We start from the raw sequence: 27,728 nt of genomic DNA on the forward strand, positions 1-27,728 counted from the left end.
GCTCAGATTTTTTCCAATCTAAATAGTCCATATGCAGAAGTACAGCATGTAATCAGCCTTATATTTAGTGGCTCAGTTTCCTGTTACTTTAGATTCAGATTGTGCCACTTTCGCTTTGGCATGGTGATATAAAAATTTGTAACCAGCCCGTACCAGTTGCAGCTAGCAAGTAGCAGACTTTTGCTTGAGAGTTCAAAATTCAATTCTGAACATTTATCTCCCTCTTCATCCACACCACTAGTCAAATACCTCTCAATGGTTAGCATTCATAATTCCAGCTTTTTTTTTTCTCTCTCTCATTTTTTTTTTCCTAAAACATTGGCATAAAAGCAATAGTAGATAGGAAAAAGGAAAAAAAAAAAACGCAGAATTTAAGAATTTTTCTGAATGTAAAATTTAGAATGTTGATGTACTTCTAGGAAGCATATTACACCCAAATTTTTCTTATCCAACTATCCTTATCTCTGAGCAGAAAAACTGAGTGATTCTAAATCTATGTATGTCTAGTTTTTAGGAAGTTTTAATTTCTGTTATGCATTAGAGTCCTGATAGGTTTCATTTTTAAATCAGATTTTAAGGTGGAGATCAGAGATCAAATCTTTGGCTTGTATGAACTACTATAACTCTGCTGACTGTGGTGGAGCTCTGAAAACTTACACTTGCATTGATTGCCAAAAGGGAATATCAAAAAGAACACAATGCTCTCCTGTCTCTTAGCCCAGTGAAATTCTACACAGAGCAATTACTTGTTATGGCTTAAGAAATGCTTGAGATGGAATAGTGTATAATGGCATATTATATTTGTTTTTTAAGTTGTGAATGTCAGCAGTTCTCATAGCAAAAGACTTGGTTAAGAGTACCTGTGGGAAGTCAGTGGGGTATATTACTTTGAAGGCATTCCAAATGGAAGGGGATAGCAAGGGAGTGTCTGCTTTGCATAGTGGCAAGGTATTATTGATCATGTAGTTGATGTTTGCTTATGCTATGAGAGGTGTGGTGCTAGACAACAGTTCCCGTTATGTGACACTGTTGCTTGAAACAGCAGGATCTTGCCTTTGCTAATAGTTCAAGCCCTTTTGAACTTGGAACTCAAAATGATCAGTAAATCATTTGCCTCTTTCTGAAAGCCGGACCTTGCCTCTGTGAGTTGCAGTGGCTTCTTGTTCTCATTTCCAGCTGTGCTGACTGATAGATCTGCTCCTGAGCCCAGAACAAGGAACACTAGCCATTAACAGCCGAGTCATTAACAGACTTGATGAAATAGACTTGTCAAAACTATTGTAGTTTCAATGTCTGTGTTTTGGTGATACTAGGAATGCTTAAATAGATGATGACAAGTTAGTCTGAGACTTAATAGCATAACAATATCATATTAAGAACATAATATTGCAAACTTCTCTGCAGAGTAGCTGGTCTTTCAGGATAACGATAATAATTGTATCCCGAAATATTTGGAGCCCGTTCTTTTTTTTAGTACACAGTTTTGAGTACAGCCTGAAAATTACTTTCATAATATCAGTGTTCTGTCAAAGTGAGAGAATAACCTGACATTACAGAAAGTTTCTTTTGTTAATAAGAAAGTCTCCATTTAATATGAAACATGTACATATCTTCCTCTTTGTCAGCAGGGCTTTTATTTTTTCAGTGAATAACAGGCATATTCTGAAAGTTAAAACTTTGATTGTTAGCGGTTATATGAAAGTGTTTCTAGACATGTAATTTCAAAAAGTTACAAATGGAAAGATGATGGAAGAATCTTAAAAGAATGTAATTCATATACTACTAGTCCTGCTGTTGCATGCTCTGAAAAGATAAGTTTATAAGTTTAACCATAGAAAGTTGACTATGCCATACTGAAGCCAAGTGGCAGAACAATAAATATGAATTATGAATTATATTTATATAGATTAAGGATTTGTGTAACTTGCTAGTTAACAGTTCTTCTAGAGCAAGTTCTAAACACACACTAGTTTCAGTGAATAGTGCTCTGAAATAGCATCATTTCATGCGGCAAGAGAACTTTCTGCAGAGCCTGATGAGAATACATAAATCTGAAGCCTAGAAAAATACTAATTTTACCTTAAAAATTAAAACCCCAAATGCTCTCATTTCTTTAAACACAGTAGAACATTGCCAAAGGTTCAAATGAAGGAGAAAGAATGTTGGTGTGTTTTCTTCTCATTTCTGTATCCTGCAGTACTTGCCAAATTTAAAGCTTTCTTAGAATAATATAAATGTACTCCTTGCCTTTCATTTTTGAGAAATTTATTATTTCAATATAAAATGATATGTTAAAAAGTTCTGGTTATTCAGTCAGGACAGTTAAAATGTAGAGCAAGAATCATATTCATCACTGCTCATCTTTACCATTGATATTTTCTCATAACGCAAGAAGTATCCCAGAACTTACCGCAGTTACCTTTTCAACTTTCAAAAGACATTAATTTAAATACATATATAATTAAATTAAATATATGTATGTAATACCCTATGTGTGTTTATAATGGCCACTGCAACAACTTCAAGTTTGGTACTTTGGGATGTTTCTTTACATTGGATTTTGTCTCCCTAAAATTGCATTTACAGTACTAGTTAAAAAAGTGGTATTTATTTAGTATCACATTTATTGCTAATGTGAACTAAAAAAAAGGTATAATAAAGTCATTTCTAAATTACTTTTTTTTGCCTTCGGTGTAGAAACAGTTTTTTGTTACAAGAGTATGAGCCATGATAACACATTAATTAATTTGCAGAGAGACCAGAAGGTTTGGTTACAGGTTTAATGAAAAGGATATAAATGATTTCTTTGCCATTTGTGAGGGGAGAAAAAAAAAGAGTTGAGTACAATAAAAAATGGAGTTAAGGGAGAATAATACTCAATGACAAAACACTTTCTATCCACTTAACAGCTTCAGGTGGAACAGAATTTAGGACACAGGAAGAGAGCCAAATGATGAAATCCCTAAGGCAAAACTGCTTGTGGGAGGTTTTAATTTCAAATCAGATTCTACAGAGGTATTGATATTTACTCTTGACAGAAAGTAGCGATTTAATTATTAAAGGTAGATTAAAATATTTTAAATGCATTATCTAAATTATTAAGCTAAATTGAAGTTACTGCTTTTTCTGTTTCATTGTGTTTTTATTGCACTGGTCATCCTATTTGAAAAAACACCCAGTAAATCCATATAAAGTTTCTCTCCAATCTTCCAATATAGCAAACTTCCTTTACTCAGAATAGAATTTAAATACTTGCATAGATTTAGATAAGTATTCAAGGAAATAGGTATAAATATGTATATATACTTAGATTCCTTGCTAGATTGAGTCTTACACTATTTTAAACATAATTCCTGTTTTAATAGTGCTTTGATTGTTATATGTATGTTTTTAGAAACAAAAAGTTTGCGTCTCTGAAAATCACATATATGTTATCAAAATTCATTCATTTTCTTGTTTTTTTCTCCCTTGGGGAGAAATACATACTCATTGTCTTGTTTGAGCAAGCTTTTTATTTTTATGTTAAGTGCAAATTTAAACTAGAGAAACAAGATGAAGGAACTACACTTTGCAGTTTTATTGGAACAAAATTGGGTGTTTTGTTCGAGTTTTGGTGCTCATCTTTGAGAAAACTCACAGGTTTTCTGTGATCATTTTATTATATGAAAAAGTGGAGAAGTTGATCAGTATATTATTCCTAAAGCTGTAAGTGGGTATGCTGTGAAAAGGCTAGAATAGAAAGTCTTGAACAGAAAGGTGTGGGGTTCCAAACTTGGTGTGAAGCTCTTAAGGAAACAGGTACAGAGTGATGTGCTTTCAGTGGTCCGTATTGCTGAGGTGGTATGTTATATCGCACTGTATGGCTGGAGTTCCCAAACTGCAGAAGACCACGTCTTCGTGTGTATATCACAGTCACAGACCAGGCAAGAGGAGAAAAGAAGAAGGTGTGAACTACCGATACCCAAAATGACTCCTGGGTAGCCTCTAGGAGAACAAGAGATGACAGAAAATATCAGTCAGATGCTATATGAGTCTATATGAGACAATGAGGAGAATTCAAGCTCCTAACCTATGGGCTGAATAGTGCAAATGCTAGTGCTGTGTTTTCTTTGCAAAAAGATTTGAGCAGGTCTGTGAACTCCTGAAAAATCTCCCTTGCTCCTCTTCTCCAGTCCAGCTTTTCACAGAATCACAGAATGGCTCGAGTTGGAAGGGACGTTAAAGAAATTTAACTCCAACCCCCCAGGTTCAATCTATAACTTCTCTTGGCAACCTGAGAAGTTGTAGGTTCAGTATGATTTTAATCTATAATTCGATCTCATCCGACTGCTGGACTATTGTAGCAGAACTGCCATTCATGTGTAGTAGGACCATAGGGATGCACATTGCTTGACTATGTGCCATCTTTTTCTTCTAGTGGCTGCATGCTAGTGACACAGAAGACCACAGAAATGAATCATTCTCGAACTACACACCCTACTGGGGATCCGTTGTCCTAGTTACTATGATATATCTTAGATATGAAATTAAATAGGAAAGTTCATATGCCTGTATTTTGCTTTGATGTGTACAGATAAAGAACCAACTTATATTTTATGTAATATTAGTATATTAATTATACATTAGTATATTAATTATATACTATATATAAACTTTATATGTATATATAAACTTTAAAATTATATATTATATATTATATTTAATATATTTTACATTATATATTTTACATTATATATAATCATATATTATCATTTTAAAGTTTGGGTGCTTGATCATCCAATGATCAATGATTCTTCTTTGCTTCAGTCAGAATTGTAGGAAGATCATCTGTGTATACACACAAAAGACAGTTGACTTGAAGTTCTAAACAAAATAAAATCACAAGAATTCTGATAAACATCTAAAATGCCTTGTGATTACTGTGTGTTTTCTAGTATTCCAAGGACAGTATCGCCATTACAACACTCAGTCGAGCGTTGCATTAACAGTGAACTTCACAGCTTTAGTCTGGAAAAAAATAGAAAAATAACAAGTGTCCTTATGTGATTGGAAGCCTTTAAGGATGGAAAAAATGCCTGGCCTAACACTGTTAAATAATAGCAAAACTGTTTTATTTCTGAATCAGGGTGCTCTAACATTTTGGGCTGTTTTATGAAAACTTATTTTCATGCATTAAGTAAGCTTTTTAACAAAGCTTATTATGAAAACTAGGAATTGAATAATTCCAAAAGAAAATGAAATTCCAAATTAAAAAAAAAATAAATCTGTGTCTAGATCCCTAGAACTGGAACATGGTTAAGATGACAAATAGCTACTCATGCTTTTCTTTGAACATTTTTGGAAAAGTTTTTTTATAAGAGAAGCAATTTTGTGCACAAATGGAACTGGGCCCAGGGCATAGTTTGGGCTTTATTTCTAGTCAGCTGTATTTAGTTTAAAACATTTTCTTGAGTGATATGCAGATTTTTGGTTTTCTTTTTATTAATACACAAAGAACAAGCCAGGGACTAAGGGTATTTGGATGTTTTAGAAATTTATTAAAACTGATTTATTAAAAAAAAAAAAAGAATTTTTTTTTTTCTTGATTTCAAATCAGGAATGCATTTCTGTTCAGAGACAAAGTATTTCTATTCAGTGACTACAGACCTGGTTCATACTGCTATCTATGAAGAGGAAGCATGCAGTTAGATCACCTGTTTAAATGGCAGCCTAAATGAAATCAAGTGTTTGAATACTTGCTTAATTTTTAACAACATTTGAGAGGTAATATTTTTCATTAAACTGACTGATATATGATTAACATACCTAATAAGAAAAAGAAAAGATTTCATTAAAGTGTGTTTTTAATAGCATTGTGGTGCTGGCTGCCTCCATATACTGAATAGTTCTTAAAACATTGTCATCGTTTATTTTACAGTGTATACCAGTACCCTTTATCATATATAACTTCTGCAACTGTTAAAATAGTTGCAACATTTGAAATGATTGGTATGTCAAGAAAGCTATAGTAGTCTTCCAAACTTCTCTGCAAGGCTTTTTGTTTTTATTGATGACTGGGTGTGTAATTACATGTTTTCTTTTTAAACTGTAATGGATATTTTCAACTTGAATGATCAGTTCACAGATACCACCATAGTTTATTGAGTAAAATACACAAAATGCTCAGCTAAATGGCCCATTTTTTTTACATTCCCCTTGTCAAAAAAAAAAAAAAGTTTTTTTTAATAGATGTATTCAGTTTATCTTAAGCATGTATACCTGACTGTAGGGAGTCAAGTCTGTAAAACAGCATGTTCAAAAATTTCCAACATTTGGTTGAACTCTGCCAATTTCTGATAAATGTTTGATATCCTGTTATCCTCCTGTGTTTTTATTGGAAAAATACTCTCAGAGAAGTTTTTTTATCATAATAATTCAAAACAACCTAAGTGATAAAATTCCATTGTAAATATTTCAGTATCCAACAAAAAATAAGTCTGCGTAGATCCTTCCAGTGTGTATGGCAAGATAAGGGACAGCCATCATAAGAGCTGTTTTATCATGAGAGAGTGGAAGGGTGACTGTTAAGATGAACAATGAACCTAAAACTCTGCAGTGGGGAATCAGTCACCTATGCTGGGGGTTAATTTCGAGCCAGGGTTGGACTTGTGCCTTACCTGCCATGGTGTTCTGGGAAAACTGCCAGTCACACCAACTCATGTGCCTTAGCACAATCATCTGTTTTAGAGGTGTTCACAGCATTTCTTTCTTTTCTTTTTTTTCCTTTCCTTTTTTTTTTTTTTTAAAAAAAAATCATTTTCTGTTTCCTTTAGTTTGCTGGTTGTTTTCTTCAGGCTTCATCTCATCTAATTTTAGTAGTCATCTTTTTAATAGTCATCCATGCTCTCTTTATTGAGTGGTGAAGAACAGCCCTCCCCAGAGACTTGGACTGGATGAGTATCTTTTTTCCTTTTTCTATCCATTGAAATCCTATCCTTAGTTCCCTTTCAGTTAGTCCCTTTTACTCCTTGTTCTCTGTGAATTCTTTAGAATTGGACTGTTTTTCTATCTGTGTTGCTGTAAACATTTGTGTATCTTTTTATACCTTTGGTTAGGTTTTAGGTGTTATCCAATTAGTGACAGATAATGTAAACAATGACCTTGTATTAACAAAGACATCCGTTGTTCAAGTTAGAGAACATAATTCTTACAGCTTCAGCAAGTTATTAGCTTTGTTCTGAGTTTACGTAAAATAAGATCATAAAGGTTTGTTGTACATTTTTAAAAGCCATTTTATTTTCCAATGTTTTTTGTAGTGTAATGAAATATCGTCAATTCTTTTATGTTCAAAATACAGTATATTTACCTATGTATAATATACCTATAAAAAATTCAAAGTACATTACCTACTTCTACCGCTTGCACTGCATGAGCAACAAGGAAAGGCATAGCAATAGCAACCAAAAGGTGTCTTGTTCTGTGATGAAAGACCACTTAGATGATGCATATTAGTTACATTACTAATTTTACCATGTTTTGGAATAATCTTGTTGTTACAGCTTCTGCTACATTTGAAGACTTTCAAATCCGGCCCCATGCTCTTTTTGTTCATTCTTATCGAGCACCAGCCTTTTGTGACCATTGTGGAGAAATGCTGTGGGGACTTGTGCGTCAGGGACTCAAATGTGAAGGTAAGGTGCAATGAGGTAGGCTTTTCAGACTCAGGAAGGGAGTCTTCCATTCCATTTATGCATGTTTCTGGTGCTGCTTTTAAATTTGCCAGGTATCAAAAGAATTATACAGTAGGTAGAGACAGTAAGAACAAACTGTCATAATAATAAACTAACTGATTAAGGAACTGATCTTTTTGAATCCTCTGAGGCTTCCTAGATAGTGATCTGTAAGTGGACATGCAAAAAAAAATAGCGTATAAATATTTTTAAGGAAAGGTTATCTGTATCTTTAGAATAGAATAGAATAGAATAGAATAGAATAGAATAGAATAGAATAGAATAGAATAGAATAGAATAGAATAGAATAGAATAGAATAGAATAGAATAGAATAGAATAGTTCAGTTGGAAGGGACCTTCAAAGATCATCTAGTCCAACTGCCTGATCACTTCAGGGCTAACTAAAAGTTAAAGTGTATTAATGAGGGCATTGTCCAAATGCCTCTTGAACAGGCATAGGGCATCAACCTCTAGGAAGCTTGTTCTAGTGTTTGGCTACCTTCACCATGAAGTAATTTTTTCTGATGTCCACTCTGAATGTCCTGTGACACAGCATTATGCTATTCCCTTGGGTCCTGTCATCGGTTACTAAGGAGGAGAGACTGGCACCTCCCTCCCCACTTCCCATCCTCAGGAGAGTTCAAGAGAACTCTCTTATGAGTCTGAGACTATTTCCTAATTCTATATCCCATGAATTCAGTTCACTAAAGTGAAATTACTGTCAGTCCATATGAAGTTGTAATAGCTGTCTTTTCTCATTTTACCAGAACTATTTGACCCCTGCCAGACTGTGTATGCAATGGAATATACCATGTCCAGTGAAAGACTTCCTTACTTCCCAAATAGTTGTCACAGAACTTTCCTGCGCTTTCAGACCATAGATTTTTGAAAAATGAAAGAAACAACACTGATTATAGATAAAAGCTTTCCAGAGCTTATAACTTTCTCCCTCTAAGAATTTGTAAAATATAGGAACTAAAGAAGCAGAGTAAAGGGAAAAAAGTTTAATCAAAATTAATGTGTCATTTTTATTCACCAAATAATAATAATAAAAAAGTTCTTTTCTTTTTCCAGTAATAAACTGTAATCAGATGGTTGTAAATTTCTCTTTACAGGATGTGGCCTAAATTACCATAAGAGATGTGCATTTAAAATTCCTAACAACTGCAGTGGTGTACGGAAGAGACGCCTGTCAAATGTTTCCTTAACAGGACTCAGCTCTGTTCGGACAGTTTCTGCAGAACCATCACCCAGTATGCCGGATGAAGTCCTCCTGGTATGCAATTCCTTAGCTATGGAGGGCATGGATGTTGCTGTTAAGCAGTGACATTTAGTGCTATGGGATCTGTTTTTGCTTGTTGTAGACTACAGAGAAGGGGGTGGTATGCAAATTATAAAGCTATGCTGTGGGAAAAGGCATCTTGACGTAAAAGGGAGGTCACCAGCTTAAGGTATGTGAGCTTGAGGTATGTGTCACTTCTGATACTCCCAGTAGTCTCCTCCCTTTGTGAAGAATTAGGTTATGTTGAAGGTCTGAAACTGCCACCTATACTGATGTGAGAAGCTGTATCTTGGAGGATGTTTTGCCTGGAACTAGAAGCTGAATTTCTTCTGCATCAGATGATTATGTCCGTTAATTGATTATATAGGAAAGAAGGGGCCTCAGAATACTGAGCCAAATACCACTGCATCAAACACACTATCTTTAACAGTCAAGGCAACAGTTAATTCACTTCAGCCTGTATGTTTAACGTATTTCTTAGTGTTCAGAAGAAAGGAAAATCTTCCTTATTTCCCTAAACAAGTCTTTGTGGTAAATGTAGTACGTATGGAATGTGTGCACTTATCTGTGTATATGTGTGTAGATGTAGAGGTACAAGATACACACCTGCACACATACATATACAGCATATTTGTGTATACATTAATACAGTAGTTTTCTGTCACGAAAACAAGACTTCTGAGAACTAAATGCAATGACTGGAATAAGTTAGAGTATGTATTTTTTATCTTTGCAATATTTGTTCTTTTTAACATTAATGGTCATAATATACTCTAATAGTTAAGAATTTATGCTGTGTGTAAATGACTCCACTCCTAAGTGAAAGTTTTGAAAACTTTAAGGTTTGAAAGAGAGGAGAAATTTATAAGTACACACAACAATTATCGTGTTTTCCTCTCAATTAGAATATTAAACTTATTAAACTTGACATACTAAAAGGACACTATTGCAAATGATGTAGACCTGGTGTAATATGTAGTGCCATATATGAGCCATAATTATGTACTTATGCTGCTGATTATCATTAGCCTAAAGCTACTTGGAAATTAAGGTTAACATTATGAATCTGTATTTTTAATTGAAAAGCTGCATAAATGAGTAAGGTGCTTAAGTTCTGCAAAAACTGCAGCACCAGATCTTTATAGATTATTTGTAATTCTCAGTAGGTTGTTTCAGAATGCTGACTTATTCAGACCAATACAGATGAAATTTAGAGGAAGGCTGACCCTAATTCTGAATTGTTTCTGGAATTTGGTTTTAAAATGCTGTATGGGTGAGAGTTCTAGTATATTCTCTGTATGTGCACTAAATTCAGTTACAAGGTATCAAAAAAATGTAAGTTTTAAAATACTTTTAATTATATGGCTCTGTTAGTTGCTAATATACTCTTAAATGAAATACCTGTTTTGCAAATCCAGATGGTTTAAATCTGTTGAAAATATTAAAATTAAATACATTAAGTTTCATGAATACTGAAGACTACTTCTCTAGGACCTTGTAATCCTCAGGGTACCCAAGCTGATGATTCAGAACATCACACATGCATGTGCGCATGCACGTGCACACACACATGCATGCACAAAGAAAATATATTTAAAGGAAGTAGCAGGAATGGGCATAAGCCTAGGGAAATGAAATAGATAGCTTTCCAATTTCACTTTTATTTCAGGAAGTCACAGTATCATTTACCAGATTTTCAGATGATCTCACATACTTTTTTCTTTTTGCTTTGCTTTGCTTTGCTTTGCTTTGCTTTTTTTTTTCTTTTCTGCACTGAAAATGTTTCAATTTCCCCCTCTTTTTTTTTGAGTGAGCATAAGCTTTGTCAGTTTTCCTATATCAGATCTGTCCTTTGGACTCCATTCTTTTGCAGTACTCATGAGATAAGTTTTATGGCTGTTTATAATGTGGTATCAATCAAAGCATGCACTTTGGAATGTGTTTCATTCTTCTAGAATCTGTGTGAATATTCTAAGAGACATCATCCTCATTCACAAAATTCATCATTCATTATTGTTATTAGTATTGGAATGGTACTTGAATCACTGATAGTAAAATATAGTCTCTATTTGGGACCAGTGAAATCAGAGATCTGCCAGTTACTTCAACAGGATTAAAATAAATGTTATTTTTACCCCTATTTACTATGTGGTGTGAGAGCAGTTGAGAGAGAATGAGCTTCTGGAGACCTTTCATAGGTGGAATTATTATCTGAGTCATGATTTCAGAATCTTTCTTTGTTGACACTGTATGAACCAGAAAGAAGCCAACTTTAGCTCATACTGTTAAATTTAGCTTGTAAGTCTGGCTGCTGGAAACATGCCAAATAGGAACTTAAGAAGTTTTGCCCTAACTTATGAAATTGTGGCATTTGAAAAATCTTTCAGACATGGTAATGTGGAATCTTTCAAAGGGTACTTTAATTATCCTTTCCTAGGGAACCACCACATGCAGGCAGAGTTTCAGTTTGGGTATAGGTATGTCTTCATTAGCCAATAAAGCATTTCATTTGAGCTGAAAATTGACTGAGGACTATATTTAAATGCAACTTTAAAAATCTACTTCCAAAGAATAAAATCTGGACAATAACCTTTTTTGATTCTTAACTTCATAGTGTACAACACTTCAAATGGAAATGTTAAAATTATGTAGGACTAGGAGAATGTTTTGTAACTTATGTTTTTATCTATCATAGCTCAAATGCAATTCTTTTGCATTCCATTCTATAACACAGAATGAAAGTATAAAATAATAGCACATCCATGCTTGCTTCTAATGTAACATTATTTTCTGTCTTTTTTCCCATATTTCTTTGTTCTTTTTTTTTTTTTTTAATTCTTCTTTCCAACTTCCTGTCTCAGTCTCCTGTCAGCCCTGGCTATGAGGTATGTACTAAATATACTCTACTCCCTACCATACTATCAGGAACTTCATTGATTATCAGCATCAGTGTGAAATAATGCATGGATTTATTTGGATTATGATGGCCTTATGTGATCTTCAGAACTAAAGAGCATTTGTTTTTTCTTTTGGAAAGAGTATATCTGATACAAAACTTTAAAGTTGGGATTCCAAAGTAAAGGTCATGATTCTGCTTATATTAAACAGTAAAATTAGCTAAAACACCCTGGCATTAAAATATTTTAATATGAAAGTGACATATTGGTTGGACTACAGCCTTTCTTTACTGGTAGAAATTTTTTACATGGAAAGAAAATATTAATTTCACTTTCAGAACACTGGGAATTTGCTGGAGTAATGTAGAAAATAAACTTTTTAAGCTGAACAGACCTGACCTTTAAGTGCTCAACAGCAAACTTCTAATGCCATAATGCAGGGTGGTAGAGTTTTTTCAGAATACAGTTGCATTCAAAAAAACAATCAAAGATTCTGTATTTCCCTGGAAATAATATTGAAAAAAAAAAAAAAAAGGAAGAAGAACAAACAGTGTACAGCTAAGTTATAGCAATAAATACACATAGTATGAAGTCTACCTTAATGAGAGAACAATATTTTGATTTTTTTAATGCATACTTCATGTCAAAATTTGTCCTCTTTGGCTTTCAGTATTGATTTCCCAAAGAAGCTCTTTAAATGTAGTAAGTTTCAAAAGAGTTTGGAACTATGAAATGTTGGCATCTTTCCCATGTTACATATATTTGAGATACAGCTGTAGAAGAGCAGACTGAAAATGTTTTCTTTTTTAGAATTACTACATAGTTAACCTGAGGAATAGTTTGTTGCACTGAAATGTAGATTATCATGGCCAAACATTTATCTTTTTAAAAGAAATTACTGTTTGTTTTTGTTTTTGTTTTTTTTTTTTTTTTTCTCAAACACGAGTATTTTTATTCTGGTGTGCCTAAGTATTATAGTGTGCCCTGGAAGTGCTATTCCACAAAATACTCAAAACAATACAAACACATATAGAATGGAGTTTTAGTAATATATAACAATTTTATTTTATGTGCTATCTAAAAAATTATCCATCAATCCATATGGTGTTAGATCACCCTAAAATAACAGTAATTAAAAGTAGTAAAGAAAAAAAAGGTATTATTTAGGAAAAAAAAAGAAAATTGTTTTTCTTTTTACAAAAGGAAAAAATATGTTAACCTTCTATGTTTTTACTTTAAAGTACATTTATATGACACTAAAGCATTTTATGTCTATGTTATTTGTGTTTCCATTATTTTGGTAAGCTTTATTCATCCTTCTAGAAGTGATGAATTTTGATGTGTTAAGGTAATTTGATAGACATATTGGCCGTGATTTCTCAGAAAAAGCCTAGCTGAGTTTTGCATTTAAAATAGGAATGTTGTGTCTTATGGGGCACAGTTAAGTGGAATATTACAGAGTTACTTACATATTATCTTTGCTTTTTAATGGAAAATCAAGAAATTTTTTTTTGCAAAATAATTTACTTCATTTTAGTTAAAAAGACTATTTGTGTATCACTGACAGAATACAAAGCGCCAGGTGTTGCCTGCCTCTGTAGATTTATTATAAGCAGAGGTGGCTTGAGAAATCTGATCTGTATACAGAAGAGTGATCTTGAAGAAGTAGGACAGTAGAGTCTATGGGAGGGAATTGTCTTCAGTTGTAGATGGGCATTTTCTCTTTCTTCCCTTGTTCCTAGCTCCTAACACAGCTGTCCTTTTCTCTCGCTCCTTTAAAATAAGGAATCCAGTGAGTCAAAAATTCCCATTTTACAAAGCCTTCCTTTTCCACACTCAGGTAGAAGATGTCTCCTTTTGTCAGTTCCAGTCCCTATATGGCTCACCAACTCACTGGACTGGAAAAAAGGAGCCCTTGAGGGAAGGGTTAAAGAAGACCTAGAATGTTGCAGCTGAGAGCAGCTTTGTGCCTTAAGCCAGCTGTAATTAGTAGGAGTCCTTCTCTGATGGATAGAGTGGAGTTCATTAGACTGAAGATCCTCAGGGGCAAAATTAGTATTTCCTCTTGAAGAAAGACACTCAAGTTAACTCTGAATTAATACCACTCACAGTTATGTTCTATTCTTGTCAACCCAGGTTATTCTTCTATCCTGCAGTGATGTACTATTGTGGTTTAACCCGGCAGACAGCTAACCACCACACAGCTGTTTGCTCACTCCCTTTGCAGTGGGATGGGGAGAAAATTGAAAGGAAAAGTGCAAGAACTTGTGGGTTGAGATAAGGACAGTTTAATAAGAAAGAGGGAAAAAAAAAAAAGGAAGGAAAGCATTCAACATCAACAATAATAAAAAGAATATACAAAACAAGTGGTACACCATGCAATTGCTCACTTCCAGCCAAATGATGTGCAGCTGCTCCCTGAGCAGCAGCAGCCCCCCTGGCCAACTTCCCCAGTTTTATTGTTCCACATGAGGCCGTAAGGTATGGGACATCCCTGTGGCTGATCCCAGTCTGTGTCAGCTATCCTGATTCTGTCCCCTCCCAGCTCGTGGTGCACCCCCAGCCTCCCCGCTGGCAGGGCAGTACTGGTGAGAGGCTGGAAAGTGTCTGCAACAACTAAACAATCATACGTTATCAGCATTATTCTCATCCTAAACCCAAAACACAGCACCATACCAGCTAACAGGAAGAAAATTAGCTCTATCCCAGCCCAAACCAGGACACATAGACTGCACATTTCTGTCAGTCCTATAGTAATGTAAATTTCTATATTATTATATAATTTCAGTGTGCTTGTTTGTTTAATAAAAGTCCCTATGTTATTTTGGGGAATGCTCCTGTAAGGTTGTTTTTTTTTTAATGTACGAAATCTAGATTAATTTTAAATTAATAAAAGTGCAAAATATAGCCTGCAAACTAAATAATGTTTACATCGATTTATTGCCATATTCACCACACTGTTCTAGGTTCACGCGCTGGACAGAACTGAGAATCTCAATGAATCTGACAATGAAATTTAAATATTTAAAAAGGAATTTTGTACAACTATGTAAAATAAAATAATGTATTAAATGTAAAAAATAACCCAACAAAAACTGTTAAAAACGTAGCTCCCTTTTATTTTAAAGAATTGTGTGTCTATGAAATTCAAAGTCCAATTGAACCCTGAATTAAAATGTAGGATACAGAAAGTAAATTTGGAATGACCTACCATTCCTACACTGCTGTGGAAATAATGAACAACGTCAGTGTTCTAGCTACTGTGCATTAAATACTCTTAAGACTGAATTTCTTTTCACTAATTCAGACTACATTAGAACTTTTTAAGGGCTAATTTGCCCAAATAATGGTTGTTTTTGTAGTTCATGTCAGCTAGATGAGATCTAAGTGAGGACTGAGCCAATTATTTTAAGTTAAAAGTTGTATATGTAGGGAAGTGTTATATATTGCATCATTTTTGCAGCTAGTATTTGCCATATTTTCAGGAAAATAGCTAGAAGCAAAAATAGTAAACAGCTTAAGTTATGCATGTCCCGAAATTTCATGTGTGCCATATGTTGGTGATGTTTTTGAATGCAACCTTTTGTGATCCCCCGGAAAAGTTTTATGGGATTCTTCAGCTTGGAAGAGGTTAGAGGTTCAGGTTGTTCTTGTCCTCAGAGAATTGCCACTTGTTCTTAAATCCGCTCTTTCGTTTTTAGGAAAGACATGCAAATCTTGGGACAGCTCTGAACTTTAAAAGATTTAGTGAAGCTTTGTCCATCTCCCCCTCCTCCTGTGCTGGCAGCTCACCCACCGCTGGGAGCAGACCCAGCTGCTGAGTGCAGAGTGCTTTAAGCCTGAGGACTCTGAACAGGGTCCAGAACCTACCCCTGGGAGCTTGGGCTGATAGTTGTCAGCTTGTCAGACTTCATATAAGTCTCCACAGCTTAAAGTGAGGACTTGTAAATGCTGTAGCAGTAGGAATTTGTGAGGAGCGTATGGTATGCGTAAGCAAACATACACTCAAAGCTAGTTTTTCGTAGTTTCTAAAAACTAACACAAGGGTTCACATGTATCTAAAATTAAAAATAAAAAAAAAGGCAAAAAGGCAAACCCTGCAGCACACATTTTACTTTCCTAGCATCTCTGAACTATTCCACATGTTGGCACTGGATCTTCTGAAATGGTACAAGATCCTTACATGCAGATGATAGTCTGAGTAACAGAGGCAGTCAGTGCAACCTTTTTTCTTGATTTAGCTTTCCCAAATATGTTCAATGGTGCTTTTCCTTCTAATATAAAACTTTTGTTTTCTGTATTGGTAACATCCTACTGTCCCCAAACAAACTTCACCAAGCTGGTTTGTCTAGACCTTCTCTGTCCATTGCTGAATCTTTTTCCAAACCAGTGGCTGTTCATTACACAGTCCTGCAGGTTATCCTTGATGTGTTAAGGTTGGAATGGAGTCAATGTCAAATGGGCCATGTTTACACAGACATTGAAAAAAAACTGCCAATATTCGTACATGATGGTATGAACCAGAATTGTACAAAGATTCCCTGAAGGGTTTTCTATTATATAGTTGTTGTTTTTTTTAATATTTTTTATTATTATATAGTGGTTATACCACTTTTATATCAGGGTATGAATTTTGCCTTTTTTTTTTTTAAACTCTTAGTTCTATGCTGTAAGCATGACTGAGCTGCTGAGTCTGGCTTAAAATGTGGGCATTCTAATAGTGCAAGGTAGTTTCGTTAAAATAATGTATTACTTAAAATTATTCTACTTAAAATTAAGGAGTACGTAATAGAAGATTAAACCTAATATTGTAAAAAAAATTGTTAAGATGCAGGAAAAAAGATTAGCTGCATATAAGCCCAAATAGCCCTGCAGGCACTAACAACTCCTTTGTCAACAAAGGGCTTTTGTTTTGGGAAATGCCCAACTCTGTCTGAGAAGTTAGTGTAGTCTGCTAACTACAGCTGAAACCCAATAATCTTTTTTTTGTTACTTCACAAAATAAGGCAGGTTACAGACCACTGTTTGCTGGTGTTGATGTCTGAGCAGGAGGAACAGGATACATAATAATTTCATCTGTGGATACTTTAATATTAACAGTTTGTACTGAAGTCAGTTCTTTGATGTGTTTACACATTTAATGTTGAAGTGTTTTTCAGACCATAACTATCTAACTGTGATGCTTGTAGAATTAAATCATACACTTGAGTTAAAAAGAAGAGTGCAAGAAGCCTCAAAAGACAACACAGTTGATTGCATTCTAAGTGTGGTATTTCAGTATATTTAATTGAAGATTTGTTTCCTTGAATTTACTTAATTATAGTCACATAGTTTAATTTGTTAAAGTCAACATTTGCTTTGCAGCAAAAAACATAGTTCCTGTGGTGGCATAGATAGACAGAACCTCATAAGACAGTAGTTTCCTGTGAAAAATTTGTATATGAACATATTAAGTCTTTATCTTCTGCCTTCAATACAGGAAGGAAATGCATTTTTCAGCAAGTATACTTCAACACAGAAAATGAAACTTTGTGAGGCCACTTATAATTTTGTTGGTTTTGTTATAATATACATCACTTTTCTCAGTTGTCCAAATATATAAATAAACTAGGCAATTTTTTTCTTTTGTTAAGGCAAGCACACTATAGAAATACCTGTGTAGTTTTGGTTGGCCATCTCAGTGTTATATACAGGGATAATGTCACCATGCTTTTTAGATACTGAGCCTGCAAAAGATTAGAATTTCTTTGTGAACAGTTTTGAAAAATTTGTTTCAGGTGAAGTTTACTTATTTGAATGTCTTCCCACAAGCATAATTTAAAAAGGTGATCAAATGTCAAAAATATATAAATTTTTGGCTGCTATAGCTGGCTGCTATAGCATGTGAAGCTCTTCAGTAAAGTTTTGCCAGAATCACCGGGACATTTTTAGTAGGACTGTTGAAACTTTTTAAAATAAGTCAGGAAAACAGCAGTATCTTTTATATTTAGGCTGCTCTGCGCGGTTGGATTGCAGGGCTGTTCCTTGTCTTTGCTCCCAATAGGCCAATTCTGCAGTCAGCTTGATTGCTTCCCATTAGTCCCTTCACATCTCCCCAACATTTCTTTGATTTCTGTGCCTGAGAGGGGTGCTAGAAGTGGTTCTAGAGACAGTTGGACTCACCCAGGTAGACAACAGTGGAATGCTTTGGCAGAGAATTGGTATTTATTCCAGTTTCTTAATTGTATTTTGCAATGGATTTGGACAAGGTAAAAAGACAGGCAGGCAGGATTTCCTGCTGAGTGCTTTTTACCTTTGGGCTAGGAGATATGTGGAGAATTGTCTCCTTCCTGTGATGACGTGATTCTGCACAATGACTTTGTGCTTCTGCCTACTGTAGGCAAATAGTTGTGTTCTTCAGTAGGTTTTAACAAAGCCCAACAACTAAACCACGAGTATGTTCCAAAAATCTGAAGAAATAGAACAAGATTGAGGGGTGAGGCATCAGCTAATAAAAGTAAGGGATATGTAGAATGCCCCATGTTTGCTGGGGAACAGCTTGGCACCTCTTCTTTCTTGAAAAAGGCCTTCTTCCCCCCTCACCTAAGAGTAATAAGCAAGCACTGGATTCTATTTGATATTCTCATTATTTAAGACATAATTAAATGTAAGTCTCTGGATACGATCAGTTTCAGTGGCTTGGTTGGACATCCATACAGTTAAATATTAGCATATGTTCCTTTGTGTTTGTTGGAACTTTGAAAATAATATTCTGATCTGTTAAAATTACCTTGCTAAGATGATTGTTAGAAGGACTGTTTAGTGTTTGGAGCAGTGCAGGCTGTTAGTTTCCATGGTGTAATCCAGTTAAGCAATCATTTCCTGGGAAGTTTCCAGAGTTGCTGAGTCAGTAGTCTGGCTGGCTACCAGGAAAAACTAATTTATCTTTCTAACAAACCAGGCACACCAGCTGAAAAAGAAGGTGCTCTGTGCAAGAGATTCTTGCTTTTTTGGTGAAAATGGTGTAGTTCCTGTTTTCCTTTCTTTCTGGGGTTTTAACTTATGGTGTCTGCCTGATGCTGAGAGTGCTGTAACTTAAAGTTAAGGCATATTGACAGGAGTTTTGGAAAGTAACGGGAGGAGAAGCTCATCACTGACAAATTGGAGGAGACAGTCCTCCTCCTAACTGGTCAGTCACCCCGGGGTGTAGAGTGTCGCGTGTGTTGACTGTCCCCCCAGCTTCCATTCCCTTGCTGCTGAGCAGAAGCAGAGGCTCATGTTGCCTGTGGTATGGCACTGCACTAAGACTGAAGTGGGATCAGTCTGTACCAAAACTGTCCTATTTGTCCTTACAAATATTGAGAGGACTGAGCTCCTCTTGTGGGCTCTGTCCCATCTACAAGTTCTGAGGGCTATCATTTGCAGGTGGTTCGCACAAGCCGAGCAATGCAGGTTGTGCTGTGCAAGTGGGCCCATTTCCTTCCTGTTGGGCTTCTTCCTCCCTCCTCCTTCCTCTCCCTCCCAAAGCCCTGTTCACGTTGCCTTCATATGACTTAATGCAATCTGCCTTGAAAGCATTAGGCAAATGATATTACTCACTGATCAATACTAAATAGTTTTAATCCTAAACTGAGTCTATTTTTTTCGTATGCACAGCTGCTTTACAGCAAAAGGAGATCTAAAACTCTGGAAGTAAACACATAATATCAAAGCGTGTACTTGTATTTTTCCACTTTTATTTGTAGTAAAGAAAAAGACAGATGCTTTCTTATACTTGTTTCAGACTAAGTTGTTTGCAGTGATCACATGTACGTGGTTCATAGAACGTATTTTGCATATTTCTCCTTGACTTGACAGGCCTGCATTTATACACTGAATAAGCATGTGATGTTGGCATTGTTATCAATTAGCAAGGAAGCTCTAATGTTCAGTATATCTATTGCATATACTAGACAGGCAGTTCTGAAGCATAGCCGAAAGAAAAAAAAATGTCTTTACAGTAAGAAACCTGTCTAGTTTTTGGAAGGAAGGAACTTATGTATTTATTTATTTATTTATTTCTATGACAAATACAATGTGAAGGCAAGACTAGAATTGCTCCTTAGGTTCTTCTACCATCAAAATGACCTTCAAATTTCTCTGTACTCCAAGATTCTCAGACAGAAGCATAAAGAAATGTATTTTTATATTTTGGTGACCAGGAAATAATATTCAATCAGTCTCTTCAGATGCAGAATTTCCTATAGCTTTCCTATAGTTATTAAACAAAACAGTTTTTCAAGTTAGGCCAATCTGAAGCTTCAGCTAGTACAACCTTTGAACAGTGGAGGCTCAACAGAGAATGACTCATTTTCTACCCTTCAGTTACGAGATTATTTGCATATGGCGGCAAGAAGATACTAAGTTTTAAATGATCAAGTTGCATCTTGTCACTTTTTTTTTTCTTTTCCATGTGGGTGTAGTCTGTTTCTCAAGGACAATTCTTGGGAGAAAGTAGTTTTCTGGGTCAGTTATTTTCTGGGGTAATTGCCATATTTACATCTAAATGAATTTAGCAGAGAAAATAAGATAACTCATTTCTTTCAGGAATTCTATTGATTCCATTCCTTAGACACGGTGTGTCTCAATTCATACATATCTATATAGTGACATCTAAATATCTGTTCTGATCTATTGTGCATAATTTGAATGTGGTAAGGTTAGTGATAGCAAACATTATAAATAAAGGTGATGGAAAATACTAATCTGCTTTCTATCAAAAACCTGCATGCACATAGATCAAGATAATTTTCTTAATGTTTGTACAAAAGTACATCCTTTCAAAGTTGGCTTTGATATAAAACAGAAAATGGGAAAAAGGGAAAGAAATGCCTCTTGCTTTTATCAGAACACAAAATGCTTTTCTGAGAATTTTTTAATGAATCTTTTTTCATTTTGATCAAAGTCAGTTTTTAAAACAAAACAAAACAAAACTGTTTCATCCACATTGTGAAATATATGGCACTAGTATGGCACTAGTGTTAGCAAAAATATTGTTTGATACCATTCCAATTTTTCAAAAGCAGTCTTAAAGAGAGGGGTATGTTGCATGTTCTATTAGTGTTTAAAAGTAATTACATTGCTTTTTATGACAGATGATGTACCATTTTTAAGGCATATGTGAGTATGATATTCTTTTAACAATTAATAAATCATGATTATTTGAAATATCCTTTTTATGTATTTCACAGCAAAAGACACCATCAGAATCATTCACCGGGAGAGAGAAGAGATCAAATTCACAGTCCTACATTGGACGACCTATTCAGCTTGACAAGATCTTACTTTCCAAGGTTAAAGTGCCTCACACTTTTGTCATTCACTCTTACACACGGCCAACAGTTTGCCAGTACTGTAAGAAGCTTCTCAAAGGGCTTTTTAGACAGGGTTTGCAGTGCAAAGGTAAGTAAACTCCCTTTAGGAACGTAAAAGCTAAGCATAATAAAATTAATAAATTAACAGTTGAGTAGTTGCTATATAGCCTTACTCAGGATTTTTTCACCAAACTGTCTAGATGTAGGCAAATGAGCAATTATATTGGATTAAGCTGGGATCAGAATTACAATAATTGTTCTACAGGAGCTGGCTGCATGCCTATTCATTGCCTATTCATTATTACCCTGTGGTATAGCTGAGGTAGCTCACATCTTTGTCATTCAGGTGTGGATTATCTTGGCACTAGGTGAGAGTGTGCTCACAGGCAGTGACAGCTGAATAGTTAACACATAGTAGCGTATTCTCAGTCTTCATTGTTTTCAATCTGCAAGACTTTATGCTTGAATAGAAGCATGTGCATGAGTCTTAGCAGTTCAAAGTTTTGAGGGAGTTCTAAGGGAAATTAAACAAGATGAGCTTATATGAGAACTTAAGAACATGGTTTTTAATGCATTCTTACCTACATGCTCTTGAGTCTCATGTAGCTATACCTTAGCAGGTGCCAAAGTGAATGAGGCCATTTGGAATGTAGCCTAGACTACTGGCTCACCTTAACCAACGAGAGTGCCCACAAATACAAAACATTTTGTATACTACAATGTTAAATAATGTTGATCAACAGATGCTTAAAATCACCTTCTCTCTATTAAAATAAGCAATAACTTTCATAAAATGAGTCAATGTAGTTTGTGTTGCTTCCGTGAATACCCTGCAAAAGTTCGAAGTTAAATTCATTTCACTTAAGTGATTCTGATGTGATTTAACTCAAGCAAAATCTGTATAAAGGCATCACCTGTTTCAGTTTGTTTTGAATCTCAGTGACATAAGCAAATATTAACCTGATTTAAAGATATATATCTTTGCCAACAGTTCGGCACTGCCGTACCTCAGCTGGTTTTTGAATCAATCTGAAGTTAAATAATTACAAGGATATAGACATCCCTAGTATATTCCTTCCTTCCTGACTGTGCTTTTCCAGCTGTGTTAATAAGTTATAGCTCTTAGTTTAAGTAAAATGTGTTCCATAAGCCAAAAGAAAATAGTTGAAATGACATCTAGTAAAGTGCCGTTTACAGATGTGAAAAAAAGAAAAGTAGAGTAAAGTTAAAATATCTGGAAAATGAGGGAGGTATTAAAGGAACCCTCCACTTAAAGCTGTTTAGAATTCATTTTGTGATGCAAACAAATACTTCTCGCTTATGATTGTTGCTTAGGATTCTGCTGCTTCAATTTTCAGCCTTCAGTGTTTGATACATAGTCAAACTTCTGAGCCGCAGTTGATATGCTGTAGCCTGATCTGCTTCTTGTATTGGAAAAGCAACTCTGGCTTTTGAGCCAAGTGCACAGGTCTCCAGCTTGCTCCCTGAGATGAGCGTAGCAAGCATTTGGTGCAGCGAAGGTCTCCGCCCATTGCTGTGAGTGCTGCTTTCCTTTCCCCACAGGGAAGCTGCTGGTGTGTTTATGCTGTTGGTTCCACTGGCAAATGGTGTGCGGCCAGGCTAGTGCTCTCTGGATGCATTAAGTTAACTTTATGTTAGTGAAATAATAGGGCTTGACATTTATAGGTTGGATAGCAGGAAAAAATTGTAATTGTGGCACCGAAAAAGAGAAATAATTTTGCTGTATTCTTTTTTTTTTCTTGCAAGACTGTAGGTTCAACTGTCACAAGCGCTGTGCTCCTAAAGTGCCAAATAACTGCCTGGGGGAAGTTGCCATTAATGGAGGTAAGTTGCTTTAAGAATTGTTGCTGTCATTGTTTAAGCCACCAGCAAAATAAAGAGAAGTGTAAAACTGACGTGTGCAGAGACATGTTTTTCCATTGCTTGGGAGTGGCCTTTCCTCTGCGATATTTCTGTTGTGTATTGAAGATGAAGTGTGGGAGGAACCCTATTAATGGTTCATACATCATCAACTTGGAGCATGTATCTTCAAAATATATAGCACTAAAAGGCAGGCTCATCTGTGCCACAGAGGTGGCTTCCACAGCAAAATGTCTGGGTGATCATGGCCTGCAGAATGCCAAAGTAAACCAAAAAAAAGGAACATGTATTAGACATTGGCATTTACCTGGCAGATACAAACACATTTTTTTTGTTTAATCTGGGAAGGGAAAAAGTGTTTGTTTTAGGATAATATTCCTGAGAAGGAAATGCATACCTGGAGGAACTGGGAAGGCCCTCCATGAAAAAAATCCACTGCTTCCTGTTGGGATAAAGCCTGTATCAGTTGCTAGAAATGAAAGCTTGATTATCTGCTGAATTTCCAATACATGTGCTGTCGGTTTTGTGTCAAGTATAGGAATGTATGGCTAGGTTTGACAGACGGTACTGGAGAAAAAAAGGGTGGTTGTAGATGAGTTGTTGATTGCCTTGGAAATGTCACTTTTCTATGTGATAAGGGAATGAGAAGTGTGGTAAAGTGTTCAGTGTCTAATGCATATTACCCCATATTGTCAGCCTAAACTGCTTCTAAGGTTAATGAAATATTGCCTTATTAGATATCATTTTTCAAACTTTAAATCAGTTATCTAGTTTATTGAAAATATATAAAGAACTTACAAAATTAGGAGTGATAATTAATATTTTTCATAGTGCATGACAGTATTATTACAAAGTTTTTCTGTTTAATGACAATTAGCATAGGCAAAAACATTTTAGATGCCAAGTATCCCAACTTGAAACATGATAAGGTGCATAATTTTCTGAAAGGTTGGTATGGCACTCTTACAGCATGTTTTACACCATTTATACGTGTCCGTACATAACTGTTTCTTCAGGAGTGCAAGTGATGATGTTTATGGAAGGATGTAGACTGACTTTCAAATCCAAGAACTAAAAATATACCAAGATATGTTAAATTCATTGATAACAGAATGGACCATAGATATCTTAAGTAGGTTAAAAAAAACCATTTTAATACATTTTCCAACCCAGTCTCTATTTTTTGACTTTGCAAATAATTGTAAGCACAGAGATTTGCAGTCAAAGTCACTAAGTATAAATGATAAAATTTCTACTGCATACATTTGAGGTGCAGTCTGAGAGCAGTGCAAAACAGGATCGATCAAGAGTGTTAAGGTGGAAAGGCAAGACTTACTTCTGGACAGCCAAACTAAATGAACAAGATTTACATTTGTTTCTGTTTCACTCCTTAGCATTCCTACCTTTCATCTCAGGCAGCAGTACTTTATCCCTCCAACACACCCTCTTTACCCTCTCCCTGTCTTTGTCCTACAAGTGACATGCTGCTTTTGTTTGCTTGTCTCCTACCTATGAATCTGATGACGGTCTGATGAGAAGTAGTGGTTTCTTTGAGGAAGAGCTGAGTGAGGAAAGCTTGTTCAAAGCCACTTGGGGTGAGAACACTTACTCCAAGCAGTATTTTAGAAAGTGTTAAGCTAAGTGTTAAGCTTCCTTTTGTGCAGTTCTGCAGAATTAGTACTTAGGCCCTTGGAACTTTACATCTTAAAATTTATAGAATTTGGCTTTTCCTCATCAAATGATATATCTAATATGGTATCTATGGTGCTATAGTGTAACTCTTAATTGTGTGTATAAATGACTGATTTGGGGTCATCAGGATTGTCAGAGGCAATTTCATCCTGGTATCTCATTTCTATTTTCACAGAAATTCGGTTCACATTAATTTCCATCTTAATAAATAAAATAAAGTAACTGTCACTCTGTCCATCTGCTGTGTGATGCATCTTCCCCAAAATAGTAAGTGAAGGAAGAGCTGAAGCAATAAAATTCCAAGTATGGTCTCATTAATAAACACATTAAACACTAAATGTGGGCAGTTATTTTTAACTGACTGTGGGTTTATTAAAAATAGAGATAAAAACCATGCTGTAGGAATAGCAAAAAGAGAGCCCTGAACTGTAAAATGTCATTCATGACTGGATGACTGTTTCAGCTAGAAATGAAGTCTAATGTGTCTCTTAGTCACACATCAGTAACTTATATCTAAACATGTTCAGACTAAAATGTTTCAGCCATGCACTTCCAATTCTAGTGAAATACAATCAGTTCAAAACATTTTTCTGCCAACCATTTCACTGTTCTTTTTCTTTTGGGGCATCCTCAATATGGACTGTCAAGAAACCTTCCTCCACAGAATTAGGTGAAAGTTTCTCAATGAAAACATTTGGTGTCTTCCATGTGATTTCATCTTACTTTGAACTGCTATCCTGAGTGGGTCCTGAACCACTGCAAACATCCCAGAAAAGTTAATGCTCTGTTACCTGTCTGACAGGACTGATGATTTTGACTTTTTCTTTTTTGGGTAATTTGTGTTTTTTTTTGGTTTGCCTTTTTTTTTTTTTTAATAGTTAAGCCCTTTGATAAGTAAATAAAGTTTTATCCTTTTCTGTCTTATTAATCCATTCACAAGCAGCAGTAAAAAGTTACTTCTTACTTTGAATTTGGTTAGGCTTATCTGATCATGAAATTGGAAAGTTTAACATTATTTAAATATGAGCAGAAATAATTTACAGCTGAAATAAGTTATTAATACTGTTAATACTATGTGCCATAGTCAAATAAGTTAAATCCTAAAACATCAAATTTTTTCTGTGCTATCTTATATAGGACTATTCAGTATTTATTAAATATTTCCTTTTTAAAGGTGGGGAATGTTATTTCATTAGAATGGATTGCAGTGCTGTATTGTGCAGCGTTCGCAGAGAAGACTGCTACAAAGGAAATATTTTTTTCCCCAAAATAAATAATTTATATTATAAGTAATTGGGAGTTATTTCAGTAGTTCATGAGCATGTCATCATTGTATTACAAAACTTGTAGTTTGAAATTTCTGCTCTTCTAACATCAGTTTGCAGCTGTAGCCTGCCGACAGCCATCAAGTCAGTGCACAGCATACAAGCTGCACACTCATGAGTATAGAATATTTGAATAGAAATCTGTGGATAAGAAATTATGCCATGACTTTGGCAGTTTTTAACAGAAAGTTGTATTTCTGAAAATACTCCAGTTTGATGTGTTTCCATTTTTCTGCTGTGATTTTCTAAATTGCTGGTTAAAGACCATGCTTTGCCAGTACGCACTGAGTAGAGAGAGACCCAGGCAATAGAGTTCCAAAGAGAACCTGATTTTTCTGGAAGCTTGAGAAGTGTTAGATTGTTGCAATTGGAATATTGTATGTTTTCAGATATTAATTTCAGAAATAATATTCCAGATCTCCTTAGTCCTGGGGCTGAGTCTGACGTGGTCATGGAAGAAGGGAGTGATGACAATGACAGTGAAAGAAACAGCAGTTTTATAGATGACATGGAAGAATCCATGGCTCATGATTCTGAGATATCAATGACAGGATGCCATAGTGACAACGGAGAAATGCAGGATCCTGATCCAGATCATGATGAGTCTAACAGGATGATCAGGTGAACCTTCCATCTTCTTCTGTATTTATTTATATAATGTCTAGGACTCAAAGAGAAATCTAAATGGACCCTATTCTTGCTCCTTCAACATTGAGAGAGCTAGTGATATGTGATGGTTCTGAAGTTGCAATGACATTACTTTGTTGAATATATGCATTAGGATTTTAAAAGGAACTTAAGCATTATTGTCGAGTTGAAGTAGTAACTGAAAAGACGTTTAGATTTAGAGCTTAGTGATATGGTTTAGGGGAGGACTTGTTAGTATTAGGTCAGAGGTTGGACTAGATGATCTTGGAGGTCTCTTCCAACCTAGATGATTCTGTGATTCTGTGATACGCAAGTGTTTGTTTCTCTTGTGAAAATTAAGTTGTGAAACTTCATTTGTACATGAGCAATAGAGAAAAAATTTAAAATGTTTTTATTTTCCCCAACTAGAAGTGCAATACTTGGTCATTTAAATAAAATAAAATAAAATAATTAATAACCTTTTATAAGCAACTTTTATAATTGACTCTAGGTATATTGTTTGCATTTTTAGGTATCTTCAGAAAGAAGGAAAGTTTGACAAACTGGAACTTAAGTTTAACTTAACGTAGCTAAACTCTTTTAGTTTAAAGCCCTTATCAACAGCATTGAACTGTTATTCCTACTGTCATATTCATCTGCATAGATACTATGTATTTAGACAAATTGAATTACCTGAATATGTCTATGTTTATTTCACAAAGTCAGTGTCATATATAATTTTGAATTGTCTAAGTTATATTAAATGGACAACATTGAAGGTTCTCTGAAATATAGATACTGAATTATAAATAATTTAAAAATTGATGACCAAGGTACATTGTTTTCCTTACTTGAGGGGCATCCCTGTACTTCCAGTAATACTTTCCAAAAATTATTTGTAAGGGTAGTCTCCATGTCCATGGATTATTTTTAAGGGATCTGTAAAAGGCAAATAAAAAAAGGAAATCTCTTGTCAGTAGAG

The 27,728-nt window shown here is 35.1% G+C and overlaps 1 protein-coding gene across 6 annotated transcripts in view; it reads left to right on the forward strand.

The window, feature by feature from the left end:
• Positions 1–27,728, forward strand: part of PRKD1 (protein kinase D1) — a 131,566-nt gene that overhangs the window by 82,321 nt on the left and 21,517 nt on the right. For 5 of the 6 annotated variants that reach the window (XM_080592747.1, XM_080592748.1, XM_080592749.1 and 2 more), the window contains 6 exons: positions 7,539–7,670; positions 8,826–8,986; positions 11,854–11,877; positions 21,099–21,309; positions 22,989–23,066; positions 26,536–26,740. In XM_080592747.1, the coding sequence (XP_080448873.1) occupies positions 7,539–7,670; positions 8,826–8,986; positions 11,854–11,877; positions 21,099–21,309; positions 22,989–23,066; positions 26,536–26,740 (811 nt within the window). The remainder of the gene's footprint in view (positions 1–7,538; positions 7,671–8,825; positions 8,987–11,853; positions 11,878–21,098; positions 21,310–22,988; positions 23,067–26,535; positions 26,741–27,728) is intronic. The other variant, XM_080592746.1, reaches the window with a different exon arrangement.

This window comes from Anser brachyrhynchus, assembly GCF_964034855.1.
Source record: "Anser brachyrhynchus genome assembly, chromosome: 5".
Taxonomy (NCBI): domain Eukaryota; kingdom Metazoa; phylum Chordata; class Aves; order Anseriformes; family Anatidae; genus Anser; species Anser brachyrhynchus.